At 38.6% G+C, this 27481-nt stretch overlaps 1 protein-coding gene across 2 annotated transcripts in view; it reads right to left on the reverse strand.

The window, feature by feature from the left end:
* Positions 1-3014: 3014 nt before the first annotated feature.
* Positions 3015-27481, reverse strand: part of TNKS (tankyrase) — a 177642-nt gene continuing 153175 nt past the window's right edge. The window contains exons 21-27 of one of the 2 annotated variants that reach the window (XM_029226259.1): positions 21630-21750; positions 20319-20416; positions 20075-20149; positions 19255-19360; positions 18460-18646; positions 15566-15722; positions 3015-9013 (exon numbers count right to left, since the gene is read on the reverse strand). In XM_029226259.1, coding sequence (XP_029082092.1) covers positions 8927-9013; positions 15566-15722; positions 18460-18646; positions 19255-19360; positions 20075-20149; positions 20319-20416; positions 21630-21750 — 831 coding nt within the window. In that variant the 3' untranslated portion in view covers positions 3015-8926. The remainder of the gene's footprint in view (positions 9014-15565; positions 15723-18459; positions 18647-19254; positions 19361-20074; positions 20150-20318; positions 20417-21629; positions 21751-27481) is intronic. The other variant, XM_029226260.1, reaches the window with a different exon arrangement.

The following is a 27481-nucleotide window of genomic DNA, read 5'->3' on the forward strand; positions in this document are numbered from 1 at the left end:
TTTCACTGCTCCGAAAACCCTCTGCGCTCACCTACTCATCTCTCTCCCTTCCAAACCCCTGGCAACCACTTTTCTAATTGTCTCCTTAGTTTTGCCTCTTCCAAAATGTCATACAGTTGGAATCATACAGACTGTAGCCTTTTCAGACTGGCTTCTTTCACTTAACTTTCAAGTTTCCTTCATGTCCTTTCATGGCTTGATAGCTCATTTCTTTTTAGCGATGAATAAATATTCCACTGTCTGGATATGCCACAGTTTATTTATCCATTCACCTACTGGAGGGCATTTGGTTGCTTTCAAGTTTTGGCAATTGTGAATTAAGCTGCCATAAACATCTATGTGCAGGTTTTGGTGTGGACATAAGTTTTCCACACCTTTGAGTAAATATCAAAGAGCACTTTCGCTGAAGCATATGGTAAGAGTATGTTTAGTTTTGTAAGAAACGGCCTGTCTTCGAAAGTGACTGTACCATCTTGTGTGCCCACCAGCAATGAATGAGCGTTCCTGTTGCTCTACATCCTCACCAGCAATTGGTGTCATCAGTGTTGCAAATTTTGGCCATTCTAATAGGTGTGTAATGGTATGTCATTTTTAAAATTTGCATTTACCTAATGCCACAAGTTAAGCATCTTTTCATATGCTTATTTGTCATCTGTTTATCTTCTTTGGTGAGATGTCTGTTCAGGTCTTTGGCCTATTTTTTACTCAGGTTGTTCATTTTCTTAATATTGAGTTTTACAAGTTCTTTGTATAGTTTGGATAGCAATGCTTTATCTTTTGCAAATATTTTCTCCCAGTCTGTGGCTTATCTTCTCATTTTCTACCCAGTATGTTTTGCAGAACAGTTTTTAACTTTAATAAAAATTTAGCTTATCAGGTTCCTTCTGTCGTAGATCATGCCTTTAGTGTTATATTTTAAGAAGTCATTGTGGTCTGGGGGTCCCAGTTCTGAGGTAAGGAGCTTGGAAGGTGCTACTCCTAACAACACGTCAAAACCCAGGCTGAAAAACCCACTTTTCTAGGATACGTAAGAGTGGTAAGGACACAGGGGAAACTGCTGTCCCCAGGATTGGAGAATTTGACAGGCGAATACACAGAATAACAATTTACTGGAGCAGAGACTCATGAGCAGAAACTTCTCTGGGAACCAGTACCGGAAGGAAAACAAGAACTGTAATTGATGAATTGCTGGAGGCTGAATGTGGACAACTCTAAGTTCAAAACTCCAGGGGGACACAGTCATCAGGGTTCACTACAGTTGTGTGAGATTTATTTCCAGGAGCTCAAATAGTAAATATTGGAGAAAAATCTCCTTGTGCTTTGATGCAGTGGGAGAGAGAAAGGAACCATTCTGAAATACACCAGAGCATTACGTTTTTAGAGAGAACTAGTTAACCACAGCCTAAATCAGCAGCTGCTCATTGTGTGTCTTGGAGGCCCAGGTCTACTCTCTAGTACCTGGGTTCCAATCCAGCAGAAAACACTATTTAATTCTTACAGCAACTCTCTGAGCTAGTAGTAGTAGGAGACTCATTTTGAAGATGGGGAGACTGAGGCACCTAGGGAGCTTCCCAAGGTCACATGGTGTGTAAGTGGCAGAGCCAGGCCATGAACTTAGGCAGTCTGAGGGCAGAGGTGGTGTCTTCATCCTACACGGTCTTTCAGCAAACTTGTTGCACTTAACGTGGTCGCCTACGCCTCTCATTGTTAAACTTGTTTTCTCCTAGGACCCCAAGAGCACTTGATTTGTGTTATCTTGAATATCTTCCAAATATTCCTATTAAATAACTATTTGGCAGAAAGTATTCCTACTTGGTAGATAGAAAAGTAGAGAACCAGAGTCCCCATAGAATTTCCTGGGAGCTGTGAAGCAATTTAGTGGCCCACGGCAGCCATGGCTTCTTGACAACTCCAGCCTCTTCATACGGCCGCAGATTTGCATCCATGGCATGGTTATCTTTTTTTTTTTAAACCATTAAAAAAAAAGTGAAATATAGTTAATTCACAATGTTGTGTTAGTTTCAGGTATACAGCAAAGTGATTCAGATATATATTCTTTTTCAGATTATTTTCCTTTATAGTTATTAGAAGATATTGAATATAGCTCCCTGTGCTATACAGTAGGTCCTTGTTTATCTATTTTATATATAGTAGTGTGTATCTGTTAATCCCAAACACCTAATTTATCTTATTCTTTGTATCACGTACTCCTGATTTGTGAGCAGAATTATGAAAGTAGAGATGAACAGACTTACTTTTCTAATCAGTCCTTGGCTATGTAAAGTATGCCAAGAATCGTACTAACAAAATGAACATGTCACCTACACATTATCTTACATAAAGACGTTTTACTAGCCCTATAGGGCAGGTGGGGATTGGTCAAATGAAGTCACACACCACACCCTTCCGCTTCTGCTCGTTCTAGGTCCAGGTCTTCAGAGTAGATGCCAAGCAGCAAATCTGGCAGCCAGGTCCCAACAATGGGAACAGATGACCTCTTATTATTCCCAATATAATGCCAGGTCCTCCTTCAGCTTGGAGGCCCGCTGTACTGTCTTATGATTATAAAGTAACAGGAAAGTGAACCGTGCCCAATGATAAAGGTTTACAAGTGTTGTTAATAGGGTGTGCTGCCTCTAACATGAGGCCCAACAACCAAGGCAGTATCATCACAGGCAGGTAGTCCGCTCCCTGCCCCCTTCCCCAGTATGATAGGAGGAGGGGGGCAGGGATAGGAGTTTGCTGCCCCTCAAGCTGCCCTGGGAGTCGGTGTTATTCGCTGCGGAGATGTTTTGAAAAGGCAGCTGTGCTTCTCCTGCTAGTGCTGTATTTCAGTGACTCCCATGTGGGCTCAGAGGTGAGGTTAAGGCCCTTCACACAGGTCTCACTAGGAAGATGAGAGGGAGCTGTTATTCGTATTTTCCGACAGTTTTAGGCCAGTTGCGTTAAGGTTGGTCAGGTTGAAAGGAACAAACAGGCAAATGAAAACGCTTCAGAGCTAACTGCTACCCACATACAGTAAACTTTAAAAATGTTTTTATTGAATATTAAACAATTACAAGTACTGTAAGTTAGACATTTAGCCAAAGCACAGTTACTGGTTAAATATAATCATAAAGATGCCTTAAATAGAAACCCACCATGCAGGCAGGTTGAATTCCTTGATGTTTTGGAAAGTAGAGAGTGAGGGGAAAAAAGGTGCCATTCCACGTGAAAGATGGTGAAATCTAGAAGAATTTACATGCTGAAAGCGATTTTCCACAACCAAATCGATAGGGTTGCCAGATTCAGTAAAACAAAACAAAGCAAAGCCAAAAACCCTAGGATGTTCAGTTAAGTTTCAATTTCAGATAAATTTTTTTTTTACAGTAAATATATGTCAAATAATGCATGAACCATACTTAAGAGACACAATTATTTGTTTATTTGAAATTCAAATTTAACTGGGTGTCTTGTATTTTATCTGGCAATTCTACAAAAAGACAAATGCAAAAAGGAAAGGAAAGGGGCTTGGAACCCCCTGCCACTGGTGGGACACACAGAGACTACAAATGAAAACACCACCAATGATGAACCAAAGAGTCACTACATTGGTTACGTAAACAGACCAACATCACAATGAGAAAATACAGTTACTACTCCAAATGCTGTTGCCAGGAAACACTCTAGATTTCCTCAAAGCTGGTTTTGTAATGTGTTTGAGAAACCTTGTTGATAAAAGTACCTTTTTAGTTTGTAGGTATCAGACAAATACTACTACCACACAGACAGGGTGAGCTTGACACAGTGAAAGCAGAGGCAGGTATTCTATGCACATGAAGAGTTTAAATATTCTGTGTAATGAATACAATGGTTATATAGTCAAGGTCATCTTCTAGGTCTAGGCTATTAGCCTTAAAGATTTTGGTTCTTTTCTAATTTTTACGGTTGTGTCCTCTAGTTTTTCATCCTGAACCTTGGGAGGGGCCTGGGAGTGTGGGAGAGACACCCCCCTACCAGGGTTTAACTACATTTCTCTGCAAATGCTAGGAATCAACAAGGGGCTTCAAGGGCTGCCTGCAAAAAAGGGCCGACAGATGAAAAATAACCGAACACTCTGAGAAATCTGTTTGAAAAGATGGGCGGTGGGCTGCGCGTGGAGATGTGACAGTGTAAATCGCAAAAGAAAACACGAAAGAATGAAGAGTCAAAATGCAATCATCTCTACTGTGTGAACGTTATTTCAAAGGAGGCACAACCCTCTGGCAGACGTTTAAAACCGGTCACATCGTGAGCATGTTTGGTCTTAGTATATAAAATCTTTAGTTTCCTACTGCTTTTCACTTATCACCGTGGTTTATATTTTAAAATGATTAAAAATCAGCTTGTGCAACACCCAAATTCTACATGGTATCACTTTATGAGTTGTTGCTAATCCCCACAGACACAAAACTTAATGGGTTTCAAAATCTTTCTAGCATTTCTCTGAACCAGAAGATTTGGTAGCTGAGGAAGTTCAGATGTAGAGAAATTGGGATGGATCAATTCTCTCAGCTCCTTTGCACGTAAAGGAGGCTTACTTATGAAACAGACTCTCATTAAGTACGCTTACCAGGTGTGAGATACATGGAGATACACCCAACTCGGTGACACCGTTCACACACTGAGAAATGGAATTACAACTCTGTATTTATTAGGATATAAAAGGTTAAAAAGTTTCTGCCATAGTTAAGGCTTTCTCAAGAAGAAAGAGTGTCTATTAATTTCAGAACGCACAAAGTATCTGAAGAAGCCTCGCTTTTTAGGGTGTTTTTTTTTTTTTTAAATGCATTTCCTTTTCATGTGCTAGACGTGTCCAGCCAAAGCGCAAATATTATCTTCACAATCAGTGTCTTTTCATTTCTCTGTCACTGATCTGACAACAAAGAAGTTTAACTTCAGTCTTTAAGTAAATTTCTGACACATGAAACCCTATCTTTATGTCAGTTTTGAGTGTTGCCTGAATGACTAAAATCTATAGCTCTATGCAAGATAACTGCCCAACAGAAAACACAGAAAAAAGGCTGTTTATCACAGATTATCATACAAATGGGATCTGGACACACTGGGGGAAAGGTGCTTAAAAATACATACCATCTCTGTTTGAAAGCAATTACAGAAATCCAGAAGGTGCACACGTTTTAAAAGGGAGGGCAAGCTGGGATGAAGTGAGAGAGTAGCATTGACATATATACACTACCAAATGTAAAATAGCTAGCTAGTGGGAAGCAGCCACATAGCACAGGGAGATCAGCTCGGTGCTGTGTGACCACCTACAGGGGTGGGATAGAGAGGGTGGGAGGGAGACGCAAGAGGGACGGGATATGGGGATATATGTATATGTATAGCTGATTCACTTTGTTATAAAGCAGAAACGAATACAACATCGTAAAGCAATTATACTCCAATAAACATGTTAAAAAAAAAAAGGGAGGGTAAGCAGTGGCCAATAACATTTGTGCAGGTGGGAGACTTACTGAAATACAGAAAAACATAGACAACTCATTGTATTCTAATGCTGTCTTCCAGCATACACCAAAAGTTTATTTTTTCTGTATAAAGGCTATAATAATAGAATATTCATCTATATTACTTTATTTGCCACATTCAGGCATTTCTCTGCATATATCAATGCACTTCGCTATTTTGAGAGCAAAGGGAAATTACTGTAGCCACTAACATCAAGTTCAAACGAGCACAAGGGTGCCATTTCACAAAAACATCCTAATACTGTTTATTCTACTTATGTTACCGAAAAGCTAGAGATTCCAAATTCCAAGAAGGAAAAGGTAAGGAAGAATCCTGGTTGTACTGCTATTATTTTGCATAGAATTAAAACTCTGGGTTCCATGCTGTCATTTGTTGACAAAGTGGCAGAATCTTCTGAGCAGAGCACATGAGGCTTAATACCCAGTTCTAGTTGCGAAGTGGATACAGAGGTACGGTCGCCATATGCAAGACTCAAGATGGAGAAAGGAGGAAAATGAGAGGGGTCAAAGGTCATTGCTGGAGCTAATTATAATTCCAGACTAGCAATCTGGGGAAAAGGGAAGGAGGCCAAGTACAAGGAGAAAGTGTCCAGTCCAGAGCACTTAACTGATGCCAATAGCTAGCAAACTGGGCCATCAGGTCTAGAAGCCCTTTGATGTCAGACCTGTGGTGGAACCGGTGGAGGCGTCTGGATTCTCTCTTCTATATGGTTTGGGAAACAGAGGGGCCACTCAGGGGAGGCCACACTGGAAGTCCTCACTTGCTAGTGTTTCTATACAGTGTGTATACAAGAAATTAAGTGCATTTTAGCCTAACTTAAAGCCATGCTTTTGAGTTCCAAAGGGTTTTTCACACTGCTATGGGTGGAAATTCCAAACGCAATCAACTTTTGCTAACTTGAATGCACTCATGATGACCTTTGGTTTTCAAGTTTTGAAAAAATGTATTTGGCTCCTGTGAGACATCAATGAACTCATTCTCTTCAGCAGATGAATAATATGTACACATTCTTTCAAGAACTACTATATACTTGAATCACTACGAGACAAGAAGCACAGCAAATGTCCTCCTTACACACAGTACCTTTACTTGGCACACAGAACATCAGATACGTAACATTGGCGGTTTAAATACTGAACCACAGTTTACCTTCTCAAGTGTAAGGCTGAAGTTTAAAACTGGCACATCCGTTAATCTAGTTAGTATGATGGAAGTAACATATAACCACAGTTGGGTAGTGGCTTATCTTTTTAATGAAGCTATAAAGCTTTTGGGATCTATACCATATTAACCCTTTTATTTAACTAAAAATCACAGCTGTGTTTACCATTTTAAACTATATCTAATTGGGGAGGCAAGTAATATACACTTTCACAGCTACTGAAAACTACACAGAGGCCAATTCCTTCAACCCACTGTTACACACAGCAAAAAAGAAGGAAGGGAGGAAAAAAGCCCTCAATGGATATCAAACTTGAGAGCTTCATGTGGAATTCTAGTGCTATTAAACAAGTAGCCAAGACACAAACACCCAGCTTGGGTCACTAAAACTTCAATAGAAGCAACAACTGAGGCTAATTCTTGATTTAATTTTGAGGACCCATGCAAGATTCAGCTATAAAACTCAAAACTAGTTCCCGATGTCTAGTTCTAGCATTGGACTCAAGCCAAAAGGAAAGCAAAATGTATATTTTAAGAGCCTATTCTAGAATCTTTGCATGTAACCATTTTATTTTTCCTCAGGAGATTAAATGAGGTCACAGCTTAATCAGCCTGTATTAAAGAACAGACAAGCAAGTTAGTTTTCAGGACTTTAAGTTGAAATGGCAAGTTTGCGTCACACTGTTTTTCCTTTTTTTCCATCACATTTATATTACTTTTGCTTCGAAGCTGAGTAGACGCATAGCATGTCAAAGTAAGTTAGTTAATGCACTTAATTCAATATTCAGTTAAGGTGAAAAGGGCAAGCGTGAGAACTGTAATGGATAATTTTTTACAAGTAACAATGTGCACTTGACAAATGTTGAGAAAAAAAGCAAAACAAAGTAGTGATTTCAGGAAGAAACAGTATGGTTATTTCTCCACTTTCATTTAAAAAATAACTGAAAGAGCTTTGGTTTCCATTTTTGTTCTCCTTGTCTACTAAGAAGTTTGAGAAAATGGTTCAAAAATTTAGTGCAGGGGCCTACACAAACTATCGGAAGCACCTCACTCAAAATAAACCCCAAATCTGGAGTAAACAAAAAAGTTCTTGCATCTGTGCCTATCTAGTGACTACACAGGATTTGAATCCCAGCTTTCTAAACTAGAGAAACAATAAGGTAATTGTTTTGAGACTCTAATGCAGTACAATAATTCCACTGAATTTGGAAATAAGGCAGCTAATTTTGGGGGCGACAATTCTGGTGGTGCGGGTTAAATGGAGAGAAGTCGTGTTTTCTGTGAGGAGCCCTCGTTGTCCTTTTCTGCGGTCCTATTATCGCACCACAGGCCCCTCATGTGTCGTAATGCTGCTTCTCCTGGATTCACAGGCCTCCCTGGCGGTCTCCCCTCTGAACGTCACAACAGCATCACTCAAGCCTCTCGCTGGCTGGGCTCTTCCTGGCCCTCCAGCACCGTCCTGAACACGTCGGAGGCAGGCCTGAGTTGGAAAGTGCGAGTGGCTCTCATTGGCTTCGACTGCTCTGAACTTGGGAGCTCCTAAATCAGGTTGATGTTTGTGCCTTTCCCTTGTAAGACTGGCCAATCAATAAAAGGAAACTGAAACGTGGTGTTTTTCCTTTCCATCTCAGTTTACGTTGATAAGAAGTACAGATACAAAATAAATCAGTGGAAAAAAAAAAAAAAGTGGAAACTAAGCCTTGCTCAGCCAGAAGCTTGGGTTACATCACTAGTGATTTTAGTCAGTGTGACTTTGTGCAAAATATCCTCAAGAAGGCTCGGCTCATTTTCAAAGTAACAACAACAACGATAGCAACAAAAAGTGAATGATGAGTGTTCAGAAAAAACGAAAAATGAACCTGTCATATGTGTATATTTACTATATACACGTGCCATATATAGCAAAGCAAATGTAGTGTGTGAATTGTGAACATTTGGGAAAGTACTGGTTATGTTTTCTTTTTTTCCAAGTCTAGATTGAAGCAGTCCTGTCTTAGCAATGGATAACTACAATGAAAATGAGCCTGAGATATGTTAAAAGGCCGCCCCTGTAAACATTTCCTCAAAGGGAATAGTAGCAGTTGAGTATGTATCAGCTACTCATACTATATTCATCACTATCGCAATGCTTTATAAAAGACAAACAGCTTATTTCTAGGCTGTCACGGATTTATAGAATATTGATTTTGTTGAAAACAATCCACTGTCATCCAGGCCCAGGTTTAAATCCAATCTGGCCTTTACCAGTGGGCATTCACTAGGTCTTCTGCTCTGCAGCTGCCGTGGTCTGTGAAGGAGCTTCCGGCTTCATGATCTGGTAGGTGATGAGATACTCTGGGTATGCCTGGAAAGGACAGGAAGCAAAACACATCACCCTCTGGGCAGCTAAAATACTAAAGCCCGACTTAACGTGGAAGCCTCAGAGGCTGTTGATCATAACCCATACTCTATGTACACCCAAGAGCCTACGAAGGTCAGCTAATTCACAGGTGCCTGGACAGTTAGGAGGTCCGCCTCCATATCTGTATATAAACCTGTGTAAATCCTATAATCCTAGAATTGTTATAGTTATTGTTATAGAAATTGTTATTTCTACTTTTGGATACTGTAAAATGGTTACACTATATTTATCCCTCACTAGAGAGCCACATGCCATAAACAGGAAAACTCAGGCAAGAAAAAAATCTCTTTCTCACAGCACCTAGCATAGTGCCATCACATAGCATGTTTCAGGAAAAGTCTGTTACATGACAGAATAATTCACTGAACTGATTTCAAATTAATCATAGATGATGATGTAACCCACTGAGTGAGGAGGAAGAAAGGCAACGTGTGCTGAGTCACCAGTAACTCAGAGGCAACAGTTTGGAGGTGATTTTTACAAGTTGACTAGTTAAAGACAATTTTTACAGGAAAGAAAATGACTCTGATGAAGAGCCTCCACCCCCTGTACTCCCTCCTCTTCTGTGTCTTCTTTCTTGTAGTAAAACCGAAGGCTCGGTGCTTACAGTGGGAAGAGCACTTCTTGGTGGGAAGAGGAAGCCTGACCAGGAAGTGGTTACAAACCAGAAATCCCTACAAAGGCAGCTGGAAGGGGGGCAGGGTGAACCCACGTACACTACCTAGGAACCCGTCACCCCTAACTCCAACATAATGATAAGACTCGACTCAATATTTCAGAGTGGTCTGTGGGTGAAAAATAGTATTCTTTGGTGAGGTAAGTGTTTTGGGGCCCCCAAATAATTTGCTGAATGCTGACCTAGAGAGAGTAAGATAATGGAAAGAATGAAGGATAAAAAAAACTGGACTGTTTAATAGTTAAAATGCAGAAATGGACATGTGATAGATTTATTGAATTATTTCTTTATAATTTTACACCTCTGCAGAAACTGTTATATGTCAGGTGCCTCCGCTTTCCTCATTTATAAATGGGAACAGTAATGACACCAAGATTTTTGTGAGGATTAAACACAAAGATCCTAGAATAGGTTTGGCATAGTAAAAATCTAGTTTGTGTTAGTTATTACTATTAACATTATTATTCTCATTCATCAAAGACTAGTTCTTCTTGAAGAGGTCTCAGTAAGGATTATAAAAACAAAAAATGTACATATGTTTTGAAAAGTTATAACTGTTTCTATTCATGTAAGGAACCATTATCACTCATAATATTCTTTTCCAAAATTCCAGTCTGTTTTGGTTTGACTTAAAAACAGCAATGGTTTCCATCTTTAGTACACGTAGTTGGAATAACTAAGACTGACAATCCTCATTACTCCTGACTTTCCAATCCGGAGTGCAATAACTAAATAGTTTGTAGTTTTATTTTATTATAATGTGAACACTGCTTAATTGTTGAAATGGTTTTAAACTGTATTTTAGTTTTTAGTTACAAGGTAGGTTAGCTATCTATTGCTAATTCTAGAGTCGGGTATAAAAAATCTAGGAAGGCTCAAAAACTGGTGGAAAAATGGAAAAAAACTGGTTAATCAACCAGATAGTTTAATGGTCAAGAAAATTATCTATTCATCACCAATACACATATATTGAGCATCTAGTGCATACAAAGCACTCTGGGGTAAGATATGGACCCTGCTGTCAAGAAGTTTCCCATTTGTTTGGGAAGATAAGCCAGACAGAAAAAGAAGAATTTAAAACTAACCCCGGTGAGCATGTGCTAAGTGTCAAAAATGAGTGTGGGGCTTCCCTGGTGGCGCAGTGGTTGAGAGTCCGCCTGCCGATGCAGGGAACACGGGTTCGGGACACGGGTTCGTGCCCCGGTCCGGGAAGATCCCACATGTCGCGGAGCAGCTGGGCCCGTGAGCCATGGCCGCTGAGCCTGCGCGTCCGGAGCCTGTGCTCCGCAACGGGAGAGGCCACAACAGTGAGAGGCCTGCGTACCACAAAAAAAAAAAAAAAAAAAAAATGAGTGTGAAGCCCACTCCTACTTCCTTTTGTCCCAATGAAATTTAATATCTATGATACTTTGTATGATACATCCTTTTGCTTGCAGATAAGTTGCTTAAGCAAAGGGATTGGTAATGCAAGCATGTGAATTTTGGTAGTACACTATCTTAGGAGATTCCTAACACACGTAAATTTTAGGCAGATTCTAAGATGCTAATGGTATGAATGACTTATAGGTCCTTATCTCTTGGTTCCTACTGACTAGGCTACTGAATTGCTTCTGCGTACAGACTGAGATAGGAATTAATCACATCAAAGTCCAGAGGGATTTAAGGCAAGGGAATTACTAAACTGCAGGTCTAGAAGGGCCCAGGATAGACCAACAAACATGATTTCCTGTCAAGTCTTACTTTAAACCCATGCTGGTTATAAAAGCATAGAGCATATTTTTAAAGTACCTATAAGAAAAGATTCAACAGCCACTTTTAGTAACTGAATTTCAGAAAATTCTTCTTAACCCAAATCCTCAATGCTACAACTTAAACTCAAATGCTTTCAGTTAATTCTCCACAGAGGTGAAGAAACATGCTCCCTTGAATGATTTTGTGTATTTGAAAATCATCCTACAAATCACTGCGTAGTCTTCTATTCTCCAAGTTACATAACTCTGCATTGTTCATATCATTTCAGTAAAACAGGCCACATGTCTGAAGCGGCCAATGACCAGAGAATACCTCCTCTATTGTCTAATTTAATGTGAAGCTTATAGTACAACGCACAAAAAAATTCCTGATACTCTAAGTCCAGTCATATACTAAAGTCAGAACTACTTTTCTTTCAAGCACAGTGTAGTTAATTTTCAACACATCTTTTCAATTCCAAAGAAACAAATAATCCCACCAATAATAAATAATACTCCTCGGGGCTTCCCTGGTGGCGCAGTGGTTGAGAATCTGCCTGCCAATGCAGGGGACACGGGTTCGAGCCCTGGTCTGGGAAGATCCCACATGCCGCAGAGCAACTGGGCCCGTGAGCCACAACTACTGAGCCTGCGCGTCTGGAGCTTACGCTCCGCAACAAGAGAGGCCGCAACGAGAGAGGCCGCGACAGTGAGAGGCCCGCGCACCGCGATGAAGAGTGGCCCCTGCTCGCTGCAACTAGAGAAAGCCCACGCACAGAAACGAAGACCCAACACAACCAAAAATAAATAAATAATTAAAAAATAAATAAATAAATAAATAATACTCCTCGAACCAACCCTCTGAATAAAACATTTGCATATTCTTGAAAGTGTTGATACTAAGGGTGAAAGATGATTTAAGGTATCACTAAGGGGAATGAAAGAAAAGTTACCAAAGGAAAAGTCCACCATAAATCAAGAGAAATTGCTCATGGGCAGCGACTCAATTAGTAGACATTAGAGTAAACACTGTCCATGTGGGAAGCACCTGGATATGGAAGCACAGGTATGCTCCCCTGAAATAAAACAGCTACTACACACATTTCAGTTTTCAAGGTACTTTTTTCTTTCAAATATGATTTGGACCACATCATTCTCTAAAATTCTTTTAGCAAGGGAATCTAAACAAGTTATCAAGTCAAACTACTTAGGAAATGGTTGAAAGATCAGCAAATACTACAAATGTAAACCTATTATTAGTATCCCTTATTATTTCTTTCCACCCAAACGTGAAAGAAATTCTATTTCCCATAGCTAACTTACAAAATCTTGAAAAGTGTATGGCAGAGAAAACTGAAATCACCTATAATCTCAATACCCAGAGATAACCGCTCTTATGTTTTGGTTGATTCTGTGTTTAGCATATACCATGTAAATATACTTTTTAAATCACAGGCACATAAATATACTAACATTAATTTAAATCATTCTCTTTCTGTTGAATATTTAGGTTGTTTAAAATTTTCATTATGATAATCAACATAGCGATGAACCTTCTTGTAGGGTTTTTTTTGGGTGTGATCATCACTGATTATATCTAAAACAAATTTCTAAAAGTGGAATTACTGAGTCAAAGTGAAAGTGTTTTCTCTAGAAGTAGGGAGTTTCTGATTTAAAAAGAAAAATCTGACAAATTTATTCTTCGGTAGTTTTTAAACTTTTATTTGGAAACAACTGCAAAACATATTAAGTTGCAAAAATTAAGCTAGTACCTAAAATACCTGTATACCCTTTACCTACATCCAAATATTGTTAAGGTTTTACTTATCCCATTTGCTTTATCATGTGTACTTCCCCCACCTCTATATATACTAGGCAGACAGACAGAAAGACAGATAGATTCAGTTATGTTTTTCCCTGAGCCATTTGAGAGTAAGTAATATACCTCATCATGGTTCTTTATCCCTAAATATGCTAGTATTTACTTCCTAAGAATAGGGATATTCTCTTACATAAATTTTATACTGACATAATACTTTTATCTACCTACTGTTCATATTTCAATTTTATCAGTTGATCTAATAATGTCCTTTCTCTTCTAGTACCAGATCCAATTTGGGGGCAGAATCTGAAGTTAGTTGTCCTGTCTCTTGGGTTTCATTTAATCTGAAAGTTTTCAAAGCCTTTCTCTTTTATAACATTGACATTTTTGAAGAATCCAGTCTTCCCCTCAATTTTTTTTTAATAGAACATTCTTCATTTTGATTAGACTGAGGTCATACATTCTTGGCTGGAACACTGCATAGATGATTTTGGCTCTTCTCAGAATATGACATCTGGAGGCACACTGTGTGTGTATCTGTCCCTCATTGGTGATGTTAATTCTGATCATCTGGGCAAGGTACTGCCCCCTTTCTCCAAAGTATAATTACTGTGGGTTTCCCCCCGTCCTTTGTAACTAATAAGAAGACCATGCACAATCCTCCTCTCCGTATCAAAATTATCCCCTACATTTAGCATCCATTGATCTAATCTTTACCGTGATGGCTGCAAATCTAGTACTCCCTCCTTATCTACCACCTGCCCTTGGCTTTCTACTGTAAGCAGAGCCTTCCTTTCCCCTTCATTTACTTATTTATCTATTTGTTATCAGTATAGAAACATAAATTCGTATTCTTTCCAATGTTTTAAAATTTATTACTGTACTTATTCTGATGTTCAAACTATCCCAGATTTGGCCAGTGGGAGCCACTTCAAGCCAGCTCTGAGTCCTTGTGACATGCTCCCATCATTGCTTTTGAGCACTTCATTACTTTCTGTTATAACAAGATGTTGTTCCGGGCTCATCTTGTTCCTATTCTGCTCCAGCCCTGGAATTAGCTGTTTCTCCAAAGTTCCTTTTAGTGGGGGTTGGTATTGGAGACCAAGATCTGGGCTTTAGGTGTGTTTATTGCTACTGGGGTTTCTTTGCTTTCAGCAGACAGTGCTAAGAAATACATGCACATATATATTCATGCTTACATATATCTCTTACACATATACCTCTTACACATATACCTATACATACATATTATTTACATGTGTACAAACATACAAATACTAGAAAGCATCAGTTCATATCGATATCTCCAATTTCAGTCCGTCCCTAGCGTCATTCTTACCTTTCCCCATTCCATATTTATATGTCTCTTCTTCCACAGTGAGAACCCAGCTCCCAAAATTAACACATCAACACATTTACTCATTTGCTCAATCCTAGAATACAGCTAAAAGAGTTTCAATGCTTTGCCCAAACCACCACAATCAACAGATCTACTAAATGAAACCCAGGATTTGTTTGCAATTCTTCCCCCTGCTCCACGCCTGACCCGGCCCAAGATTGTTGGCATATAAGAAAATAGTTTTCATAGTTTACTTGTATATAGTTAATTTCTTCTTTCTCCTTTTTTAGTTTTCTCTAACAGTGTAGTTAAAGTATCCATTTGAAATTCAATTAAGTTCAGACAAATTGATTTTTGTTTCTAGACAAATTAGTAGGCATTTAGCAGTATTGTGAGAGTTAAGGCCTGGATTGAAAATGATAGAAAGTTTTCCTGTTTGTTGACAATTTTATCTTGGAGCCTCAAGCATTTGGCAGAATTCAATGTACTGTAGCTTTAAGACTCAGAAAGCTATTCTTCTGTGTAAGTACCCTGATCAACTCATGTGACCAGCCTGTGGCAAGTACCTCACGAAGATCTTTGAATGGCAGCTACTCTTAGCTCTCCATGCCATGCGGAGGCATGAAAGATACAAAGCATTAATTCAGAACAGCAGGCCACAAGAGCTGCACGAGATGCCACACCTTTATTTCTCAGCCACCATCTTGTTTACACTGTATTACCTGGCTGACAGGTGAACGATGGGATCTACGTATAGAGATGATATCAAAGAATTTTGGTATGCTCATTTTGAACTGAATCAACTAATGCTATCAAACTATGTGGTGGATATTTCATTAAATGGCTTTCTTTAACTCTTACGTGGTCTCCGCATTCTGAATCAACTGTTCATGGTAGCTTGGTCATGCTTATTCCAAGAGCACCATACCTGCTCTCCTCTGTAGATGACATATTCAGCATAGGCCAGCCCATTCACACTCGGCCTCCCAATGACGGAGTGATGGCCTGGGGGGGCGTGAGCCATTTTCATGGTGCTGAACTGCAGAAAGGACTTGCCAAGGGTCACTCTACAGAAAAGCATTTGTCTGAAGAAAAAAGGAAAGCAATCTTAGAATGACATAACTGTTAGCTTTACTGATTTTTTCAAAAGCAGTTAATATAAGGCAAGCTAATTTAAATGTCACTTTTGATTTTATGAGTAGGAATAGGATAAGATTTGATATACTGATTTACTATAAGCTGTTAGCAGGCTCAATAGTTATACTTAACATTTAAAGTTTTGGTGTGGTTTAAAATCAATCATAGAAAACACTTGGCAAGTTTTTGACTAGTGGAAAAAGGACAAATACTAGCAAAAACTGTCTTCTGGAAGGATGCATGTGGCTGGATAGGAAGAAAGTGAAGAAAATAAGCAGATGGCAGCAGCATCTGAAATTAAGATTAGGCTTATTACTCATTATGAAGAAGCAAAAACTGGGATGAGATACGTAATAATAAAAGGGGGTTATATATAAAAATACTTAGCTTAACTGTATGTCTGGAAATTATACTACCTGAGTGAAACATGAATTGGGGCAGCTGTTAAATATTATAGAGGAGAAGAAAGACTGATTGGAAAGAAAGTGTATTACATAAACTAGGGGTTGGCAAAGTATGGGCCAAAATCTAGTCTGCCACCTGTTTTTGTAAATAAAACTTTACTGGAACACATTCTGGAACACATACTGGAACACATTCCCACACATTCATTTACATGTCGACCATGGCTGCTTTTGTACTACAAGGGCAGAGCTGAGTCACTGTGACAGGGATCATACAGCCTGCAAAGCCTAAAAAACTTACTTTGTAGTTCTTTAAAATAAAAGTTTGCAAACCCTTAACAAACATTTTAATAAATATTTTAACTACGCTATAAGATTGGTCACACTGTTAACTGTAAATACCTGTTATTCAATCAAATAGTTTATTTTTAGTAATGGAGTATGATCTTTGCATTGTGACTCATCAGAGATATTACTTTGAGTAAAAATTGTGCCAGACCCAGTTTAATTGAGTCCTGCCTGGGCTGGCTTTTTTAGTGTGATGCTACTGATGACCCTCTGGGATGCTGGCTGGGCATCAACTGTATCCTCTTGTGGGTCCCAGAGGAAAACATTTGGATCTGCATTAGAAGGAAGCTTTTTGAGCTCTATCTCCACACTGTGGTGGCGCTACAGTGCCACTGGACTCTGCCCGCTCAGCCCGCTGGGCCCACTGCCATGGCTACTCCCAGTGTCCATATGTCACTCAAAGCTTGACCTGACAGGCCCTCGCTTTCTGACTTTTGCTTCCTGCCCCAGGGTGTCCCTGTTGCTGTGGAGACAAAAGAAGATGCAGGACCTGCCTGGCTGGCCCGCGAGGCTGGTACTAGCTCACGTCTGCTCACCGGCTTGCCTTGTGCCTTGTGTGTGCATCCTGCAGACGCAGCGGCCCCAAGGTGGGACACCAACGCCCTGTGGGGCAAATGCTGACCAGTGCAAGACAGGCGCCAGCACATAAATTCAGCTCTCTTCCCTCATGATGTACTGCTCTGAGATGTAACAGTTCAGACTGTATGAGTCCAGGTCTCATGGACTGAGCAACCGACTGCACTGGTTATGAAACCGTGGCCAGCTCACCGGTGCACCTCCCGGTCTTCGCTCTGCCTCTTTATCCACCTCACTTCCTTCTGTGCCCTCACTCCTGCTTCCCTGAGGTTGCACTTGCCAGGAAAGTGCTAGTTCATAAGCTTTTGCTTCAGGCTCTGCTTTCTAGGAAATCCTGGCCAAGACATAAACATGTGTGTCTAATTTAAATAAGCAACTGTTAGTCCACATCTACGTTCATTTTTACTGTTATTTAGGAGTTAGGTTTGAAGCAACAAAGGGAAATTTCTGCAATTATATATCCTTGGGAATTTTTATGTGTTATTAACCACAGCGACCTTAATAGAAAGAAGTTTTCTTCTGGACATAGGGCATCTGTCTTAGAACTGCTGATGGCTACAATTTTTTTCACAACGAAACTGAGAGAGAGAAGTTTTAAGGTGAACAACTATAATGAATTTCATGGTTATATGGGTCTTTCTGAGGTTTCAACTGGATTACAAGGTATCTTACTAACTTGACTTTGCAAAAATAATGCAGCTGGTTAATCTAAAGAGAAATGCAATAAGTTGCAATCTTTGTACAGCACAATTCTTTTTGTATCTTTTCCAACGACAGGAAAGGGAATGGTATTTTTTTCACTGACTTCTGAGAGTTTATAACATTCTCTCAAATTTCTGAATTTTAAAATCCCATTTAAAAAGCTAATATTCATTTGTTTACTATTAATTCCAAAGTTATATTCTGAGGTTGGACTTCTAACTAATTATATACCCTGCCTTAAAATATCACTAGGAAGGTCAGCAAATTAAAGGTTCTACTTGTTTATAGAAGTTATGTGCTTTAGTTCAAATGTGACTTTAGTTCAAATGTGACTGGAGCTAGAGGTTCTTTGTTCTCCAGAAATAATTCTCAACCTTGTTCTGAATCTGAAGCAAGGAAATTGGAACCCAGGGAGAAAGCCAAAATGGAGGGAGCTTCACTGTAACCTATGACTAGCTTTTACCACTGCTGTCAGCTCTGTTGTCACTACTCCTATTGGGGCAGGGGCTGATCAGCTATTCCTATCCAACCCCAAAACAGTCTGACTCATTAGGAGTAAGACTGAGGATGACCTGTGACTTCTGCAGAGCCTGAGAAACCAATCTGGTTCATGGCTTGAGGACAGCAACCATTACACAAAAGACAAGATGCTCACCTGTGACATATGTAACACGACCGGTCTTTGTGCGCGGGGCAGCCTGTTCCTCCCCCAATTCCGTAAACGTACTGGTTGCTTTTAGAAGAGTTTTCAGCAAAATAAATCCCGGCACCAAACATTCCTCCTATATATGCATGTCGCTCATCAAACCCTTTATGAATAATGGCATTAATGAAAGGAGAACCTAAAAATATAAAGACAGAAAGATCGGTTTTGAGCGCTTTTCTAGAATCTCAATTAGCTGCATACTATTTGCACTTGGCAGATTAATACTACTTAATAACGCCTAAATGAAAAGTTTATTTTGTAAGATGGTCTAGTTACATAAATTATTATCATGTACTAGAATCTTATCAGGAACCCATAGTGTTCACCAAGCAAGGGTGTTATATGGATTTTGCAGATGGCATGAGATTTTAGATAGCAAAGTACAACGTGGCTTTGAAGACACAGATTATTTTACACCCAGTCCTACTTTAAGCAAAAACAGATAATCTAATAAACTAAAACAATTATGCTAAACTACAACAAAAAGAGTATTTCACTATCTAGATGGCTCAGTGTGCAATTTAAGTTCTGAGACAATTTCAGATAAATTATTTTCACTGTACATGCCTTGGAAAGCCTGTACTAACATGTAATGCATTAGAAAGCTGGTACCAACATGTAGTTAAAAAAAAAAATCAGAACAAACCATTTTTAACACAACACTAATATAGTCAGTAACACAGGCTTTTCACCCTACTGGAGTTTGCAAACGCCCAGGGAGATAATGACTGTCGGGACACTCACCGTGAAATAACATGCGCTCGTTATGGTGGTTGTGATTCTCCTCAGACACTTCCTTCTGTCTGTGACAGAATCGCTCTCTCAACTTCTTGTTGACAACTTTTTGAATCTTTAAGGATGAGGAAGAAAGAAGTGAATTAGTGAAATGTTTATTAATTGGTAGTTTATGATTTAAAATAAGAAGTATGTTTTCCTTTAGGGAGGTTCAATTTTTGTTTTATGTTTTGTTTGCTTAAAACATTATTTAAAAGCGATAAAGTTGCCAGGCCAGTGTAATTCAGTTAATATGCTGGCTTTTAGTGACATAAGTTTCAGCTACAGTTTTTGTTTGTTATTCTGCACCATACCTAGCTATACCTCAAAATCAACTGAGGACTTATTGAATTTCAGGATACAGGGGCTTATAAATCTGTACTTTCAAAAAGCTCCCCAGGTAATTCTGATGTGCACTGGTGTAATTTCAATAGGTCCATTAACCCAAAGGGTTAACCCAGTTCTCAATTGATTTTATTCATCTTCATGACACCCCTCTGAAAAAAAGCATATGGCAGTCATTTATTCCATGTTATAAATAAGATACTGAGATTAAGAGATACATGCATACTGATATAAACACTGACTCAATTAGATTGAAAATCCAGGCCTTTAATGCTACTTTGAAATAGTGATAACAGAAATTACTGTCAGCTCTGGTCCATATTAGTCGGTGAGCTGGGAGTCTTATCGCCATGTTTGCCTCACTAACGCCAGCTGCCCCAGCCTATGTTTGATATTCAGGCAAGCTGTGCAATCCAGTTTTCACCCTGAAATTTTAAAAACTTACTCGAATGACATTGTATCTGTTGAAGATGCCACCAGCATTACCACCATCTCTGTGTTCGCGAATTGTACTTTGCATCTATAGAACAAAAGAGAGTAACTTTCTGAAAATACACCAGTGTGTAATTCTGAAGACATTCCTCCTGTTGTTTTCAAAAGTTCAATTCTATTATATTGTGTCACTGATGAGTCTAAGACTCAGCACAGATTTCAGGAAAAGATAATTAAAAATTTTCATGTACAGTTACCTCTTCTTCTACTGACTGATACTCTTTATCTTCTGGAGCAAGATCCAGCAAAATGGTTCCCTGATTAACACAGTGAAAAGTCAAATAAGGATTGGTGCCTGCAGGAAAGAAAAATTAACATATTAAACAAAGGTCCACACTCTTCAGGCTCTATTTTGGGGAACACCTGTCATAAATAATAGATATTTTAGAACAAGTCTAATGTATGTGCAATTTGAACCTAATATATAAGGTTGTATTAAGCAAGTACATCCAAAGACAAGAGAAGTAATGGAGATGTGTTTGGGGATCAATTTGATCTGTTCTTACAGAGGTCCTTGTACATACACACAGCAGGCTCAACAATTATTTGTTGAACTGAACTCAATCATGAACATACATGATGCTGATACAAAAGAAAACACAGTGTGATTACAATGTAGTGTGGTCTAAAATATAAGAATTATCCTCTAAAAGAATTATTATCTGTGAGATGACTTGAAATGGTCACTTATAATAAGTTTAAAATACATTGTTCTTGTTAATTTCATTACCCGTGTTGATTTAGTACAAATAAGCAAGACTCAAGCTCAACATCTGTTAATGTTTAGTTTCATGTCACTCTTGCAATTTTATTACCTCTGCAGACTAAATGACTAATTCAAGTTGTTTTCTTTCTCTTCCTTTGCTTTCCTATAGCGAAAGCACTTCTAACAAACAGAGAACAGGGAGGCACACAAAGGAGAAAGATAGGCGTGTAACAGCAAAGTACAATGGAAAAAGACTGAGCTGACAGTTGTGAGGGAGGGGAAAAGACACAAGATAAGGTAAGAGAGAAAGGTCAGATTATGAAAAGCCATGCTATGAACATCTGATTTTATCCTAAAAGCAACAGTGTTCTATTGAAGGGTTTTAAGCCCTGGAATGATATGATCATATAGTCATTTTGAAAAGTGTCTTCTGGTTACAGTGTAGGGAAGGTACCAGAGGGGTGGCAAAGGTGACTGTCGGAGATAAGCTGGAAGGTGGTTGTGAGAGTCCAGGAGAGAGATGACAGTGATAGGGATTAGGTGACAGCAGTGGGAAAGGACAGAAGCACAGATTCCAGAGATATTTAGGATACAAAGTGTTGGGGAAGAGGGAAGAGTGACTCTGATTTCTAGCTAAAGCAACTAGAGGGAGAGCGAGGTCAAGGATGGAGATGGGGAGGCAGGAGGTGCCACCCCAGCTGAGTGCACGAGCTCTGGGGTCAGGCCACCCGAGCAAATGCCAGCCTGGACACTTATCTTGTACCACTAATTTCTGAAATCTATTTATTTTTTAATAGCTTACCTTGTTGTCCACCTAAGAGTCTTTCTACTCCCTTGATTAATTTATGGCGGTGTCCGTATGCATTGATGCCTATTTCTTTCAACTCTTCATGACCCATGTCAGCCAACACATCTAGTGTAATCTGAAAAACGAATCAAAATTAATTGCTAAATCTTTAACAGTTCCTCAGATGATGAAAACTTTTCCATTTGCCTTCAATGCTATAGCATCCAGTCAAATTAAGAAAATTCTTCTGTTTCCTTTATAAGCATGAACTGATAATCTTCTTAAAGTTGCCCCCATAAACTTATCAGCTTTTTGCTCACTTGAAATACTTCCTAATTTGCTTTCAGTCAATGGAGAATTAAAATGGGAGAAATAATGCTATAGAAGTATAAAATGGTCATTGCTATTTTTCCTTTTGATTATTTAATTCTACCACATTTTGCTTGCCTCAAGATATAAGAGGGAACAACCAGTAGCCTGAAAATGGGGAAATACCAGATCCCAATATCCAGAAGGTAGCAGAGGTGAATGGTAGGGAACGGGAGAGGTGTTCAGCATAATGAAACAGGAGAAGCTTTAGGGAAGTAGCATTTATATAAAAATAAGAAGGAACTTCCTAAAAGTATCCGAGCATGGAAAAGGCTGCTTTAGAAAGTAGTAAGATTTATATCACAAGCATTTAGTTAGATTACAGACCATTTTATATAGAAACTATATAAAGAATTCCAATTTGGAGAAGAAAAAAGAGAGTAGATAGATGGTTTTTAAGGTCTCTTCTAAATTCTCAGATCTAACAATCCCTGAAACCTAACATACATTCTATTTTTGTACAGAACAATGGTTTTAAATTTTTGGTTATTCGTCCCTGTAGATGGAGATGATTAGCAGCCACGACTCAAAATTACCAGATTCCTTTGTTGACTAAAAGGAACTGTGACTCTAGCGTCACCCAGTGGCAGTGCTCTGAAGGCACAGGGTGAAGTCCTGGGCGGCCACATTTCTTGAGGGATGAACTGCAATTTTCAGCTCAGAAGAAGCTGGCCCCTCTGACAGCCCAAATACTACTTCACAAGATTAGCCATTGATTTTCTCTTTCCTCTGGAAATGGAGAAATCCTTTGAGAGACACTCTTTTTCCCACTCAAACAAGATATTTTTATCTATCCATAGTTCTCTCTACCTTTATCCTTGCACATAGCATTTTAAAAAACTAACATATTAGGCCTGGAGCTCCGATGGTTTTTATTGTCAAAATGAAATACTATATAATGAGTCCGATCTCCTCAGTGCAAAAAGCATACATCATTCATTCTTGGAAATAATTTACTTTATTGCTCCTAAGTGGCCATTTAAGAAATAATCGCTCCATTGCACAAAATGGGCAGTTCACTTCCAATCACCCAAAGGAAGTTTTCAGCAGAGCTTTTAAAAAGCAACAGTTTTGAAATATGCATCTTTGAGATGGAATAGATCACAACATAATAGGAGTCTTTACATTTTTAGCTAGATGTGATTTTAATATAATTTGGAAACCATGCACAAGGTTTACTACTTTACTGATATTCCATTCTTTTTTCCTTCTAAACTTCACATAAGGTTGACATAAAAACAGGATCTCATATCTATGTGGTAGCTTCAATTTAAAGAGTCCTTAGCTTTTCTGAATTGATACATATAGTGTATGTCTGAAAGAAGCAGAAACCAGGCCAGCAAAACATAGTATTAGCTTCTAGAGAAGAAATGGAGAACACTTGATACATTTGTTCATTATATATAGCTCCAATCGTGAATGAAATGAATACCGCATTTAATACTCACAATGACTCACGAAATACTATTACTGTCCTTATGAGAAAATTAAGGCACAGTGAAGCCATGAAAATACTACACAGAAGAGCTGAAATGTATTGCCATACTTGTCTTTCCTCTTGCTTATTTTTCTTAAAAAGGATGACTAAAAAGCTAAAATAACTAAACATTAAATTTAGTTGCTTTGAGTTACGTGGTACCCTATTTGTCCTCATATTTATTGGAGTTGGCAACTGGAAAACCTTAAATGACAAGCTAAAGAATTTAGATTTATGTTCACTAATCATTCATTCATACATAATATATTTAATGAGTACCTTCTGTATGCTAGATATTTCCAAAAAAGTAACTAATTAAACATTTCATTTAATTCTAAAACAACCCACTTCAGCTCAGAAAGGTAAATAACTGGTCCAAATTGGTAGTAAAAGAGTGGAGCCAGGGAACAAACAGAATGCTACCACTACAGATCATGCTATTTCCTCTACCAAGGAGATAAAAGGTAAACACAAATATTTGGTAAAGGTTGGTAAATGTTTTCGAGGAACCCCTATGGGAACTCTTCGGAAGATTACTTACTGGCTTGAGGCTACAAGTAGGGGAGGGAACAAAGAAAGGACTAGGAAGGGGATCAGGAAAGGTTCTTAGAAGAAAGTAATAATTCAGCTAAGGAAGAGGACTTAGGCAGAGGAAGAAGGGAAGGGTGTTTAAGACAAATGGAAGACCATGTGCAAAAGGAAAATCAAGTGAGAGACTACAGAACATTTGAGAGACTCTAGTAATAAAGTTCATAATGATTAGCGTATAATGTATATACAGGAATAAAAGAAGGGATGGACAGAGCAGCAGGCTAAAAGCAGATCTAATGGGCTTTACACACCAAGTTAAGACAGTGTCCAAAATGTCCAAGAACACCTTTTCAGCAGAGCAACACAAAGGTGTCTTTCAGGAGGATGGTGGTATGAAGGGCAGATCTGGAAGGGAAAGTGACTGTGAACAAGATGACGACAGGGTAGAGCGGATTGGAAGGGATGAATCGGAGAGCAATTTCAAAGGGACAGATGACAGGGCCTGGTAAATAGAAACGGTTAGAGAAAAAAAAAAGAATGGGGGTAAAGATTATTCCAAAATTCTGAAGCTGAGTGAATATGAGATTATTGTGCTAATAAAAGAAATGGAAATAACTGGAAGTAAAACAGGCTAGTTGGATTTTAGGTATGTTTCTCCAAGATTCAAGGCTTTTATACTGCTAGAAATATTTTTCTGAAAATTATCTTTAAATTAACTCACCTCAAAAAAACACAAAACCTTAACTTAGTTACATCCAGGAAATTATAAGTTTGTTGGGCCACTTATTTATAGTTAGCACACATTAAAACCAAATTATAATCTTTAAAATAAATATTATCCATGTATCAGCTAAGTCATCTTGCACATAAAGCAAATGTCACTTCAAGAGTGTTACTTTAAGAAGGGCTGCCTCTTGTTTCTAAGATTTATTCATTTTCTCTGGGGTGGAGTGAGAAGAATTGGAGTTTTAATGAAAAAGGCCTTTCTTTTACTTGGGCTTAAAAGATTGCAGGCTAGAGTAACAGTAATTAGAACTAACTTTACAATCATGTTCATAATGAATTTCTTGAGTCCATGCCTTTGTCTTTAGATTCTGAAGTAAAAATTTATATGGTCACTTTTCATGAAAATATATATGTGGACCATAAACATGTTCACAAGGAATCTTCCAAGTCACGGCATTTATGTTCCAGGAATTGCAATGTAAATCAAATCAGTCTTTCCCACAGAAAAAGTATTCTAGTCAGGAAGAAGCTATGTTATAGAGGAAGGGCCAAAGTGACACTGGTACTATACTTAACTAACTATAAAGGACATAGGTATATATTGTTTAATATAGAACTAGCAAAGTATATAAGACAAACAAGTCAAGTTAGTTAAGAGACTTCAGAGAGAATAACTGTGAAGGTAAGAGGTGAGGCTATGATGCTCTGAAAGAAGTTTCCCTGGAACCAGAAATAAAAGAACTATGTTCCCCACTCCACTGAGAGAGAAGAATCTATCAGTAGGAACAGAGGCAATAAGATATTATGTGTCAAAGCATCTCAGGAAAACAGGACGCCTCTGCCTTCAGCTCAATAGACATGAACTAAATGGCTACAATACATACACCCTAACACTTTCCCTCACCTCACAAATACCTGGCCCTCATCATATATTACTGGACTGACATAGAATGCTAATGGCAGAAAATCCTCTGGGTAAGTTATGGAAAGGGTTACAGAAGGTATTACTCTATAACTAAAGGCTAGTCAAGTAACAATTGTAGTCAAAATAAAACTTTGATTGCTTGAGGACTGGGCCAAAAGACAGTCACACAGAGTTCAACACAATGAATGGTGATATCATTTGTCTGGAGGAAAGAGCTATGCTAGGTAATAGACATTAAATGGAAGAGTCAACATATTGATAAAAAAAAAGATACAGAAATCATTCTGGCAAAAGGAAAATCAATGGAACCATTTACTCAGAACAAAACTGAAGTGAAAAAGATAACAATGAAACTGATGAAACCAGGATAAGCTGTCAAAAGGACCAACTGTTAAGACTAAACTATTAAAATCAACAAAGTGAGATAACCAGGCCACAGGAAATCAGTTACTATAAAAGAGAATATATAAAGTAAAACAGAAAAAAGAAAACATAAAATTATGATGCAAACTGACTAAAAGAGTAGAAGCTGAACTCTTGAAAATCGGTTAACTGGAATTATTTGAATTAGCGTCTGTTTTTATTAAGCAAAGATATGTGAAATTTCACAGTTACTGTGGATATGATTTGGGAAGAAGGGAGATGGCTGGAATATGGCTTTAGCAGAGGATACTGCTTCTAAAACAGCTTTAATACCTTCAAGGGAAGGATAAGGGAAAAAGAGTCTTACTGTTTAGGCTATTCTCATAAGAAATCTCCAAACCAGAGGGTGAATCAATGGCAGGTGCAGCTTAAAGGAAAAGGAAATTATTATAGCCGTTTATGAAGTCCTCCCCACCAGACAGAAGATACAACTGATATTTCATTAAAGTATATTTTAAAAACTGGCACAGAAGCATCTGACTGGGAATTTTAACTACCCGGACTTTTGAAAGTATTATTGTATTTTACAGGTAAGGCAAGTGATAGGTTAAATGCCTTAATCAGAATCAAGGTCTTCTTTTAGTCCAGTGCTATTTCTACCCAACTGTTTTGATCATCAAGAGCATTAAAGATCAACTACAATATATAATATGAAGAAATTCAGCTAAAAAAAAAAAGACATTAGAAAATCTTAACATCGTAATTGATATGAAAAAGACCTGGAGTTTTTAATTAACTCTAAACTGACTATATGCCTAACAAAGAAATCAGATGGGGCAAAGAGGCCAGTGAAGAATTTGGACACTATATCCATATAAAGAATAACTGAAAAAGAAGGTGAATTTATGCTAAATTAGGAGAAACTCTGTAAGGGTGGGTGGGTGGGTGGTTGGTTGGAAGGGTAAATCCACGATAAGTTCACTAGGTCTTAGAAATATAAGAAGGGCTATATTATGTTGTAGTGAGCTGAATGGTGGCCCTCAAAAAGATATGTCCATGTTCTAATCCCCAGAACTTGCAAAGAATCTTTTTTGAAAAACTTTTTTTACATCTTTGCAGATGTAAATTCAGTTAAGGATCTTGAGATAAGGAGATCATCTAGGACTATATGGGGAGGCCTTAAACTCAATGCAAGTGTCCTTACAAAAGACACACAAAAGAGAAGACAGACACAGAGAAGGCACGGTGAAGATAGAAGCAGAGATTGGAAGGATGTGGCCAGAAGCCAAAGGGGCCTAGAAGCTGGCAGAGGCATGGGGCAGATTCTCCCCTAGAGCCTCTGTAGGGAGTGCAGCCCTGCCGGCACCTTGATTTTGAACTTCAGGCCTCCAGAACTGTGAGGGAATAAATTTCTGTTGTTTAAGCCACAGATTTGTGGGAAATCGTTATGGCAGCCCTATGAAACTAATGCTAGTC

The sequence above is a fragment of the Monodon monoceros genome, unplaced genomic scaffold, assembly GCF_005190385.1.
Source record: "Monodon monoceros isolate NGI ecotype Baffin Bay Population unplaced genomic scaffold, NGI_Narwhal_1 Super_Scaffold_17, whole genome shotgun sequence".
Lineage (NCBI taxonomy): Eukaryota > Metazoa > Chordata > Mammalia > Artiodactyla > Monodontidae > Monodon > Monodon monoceros.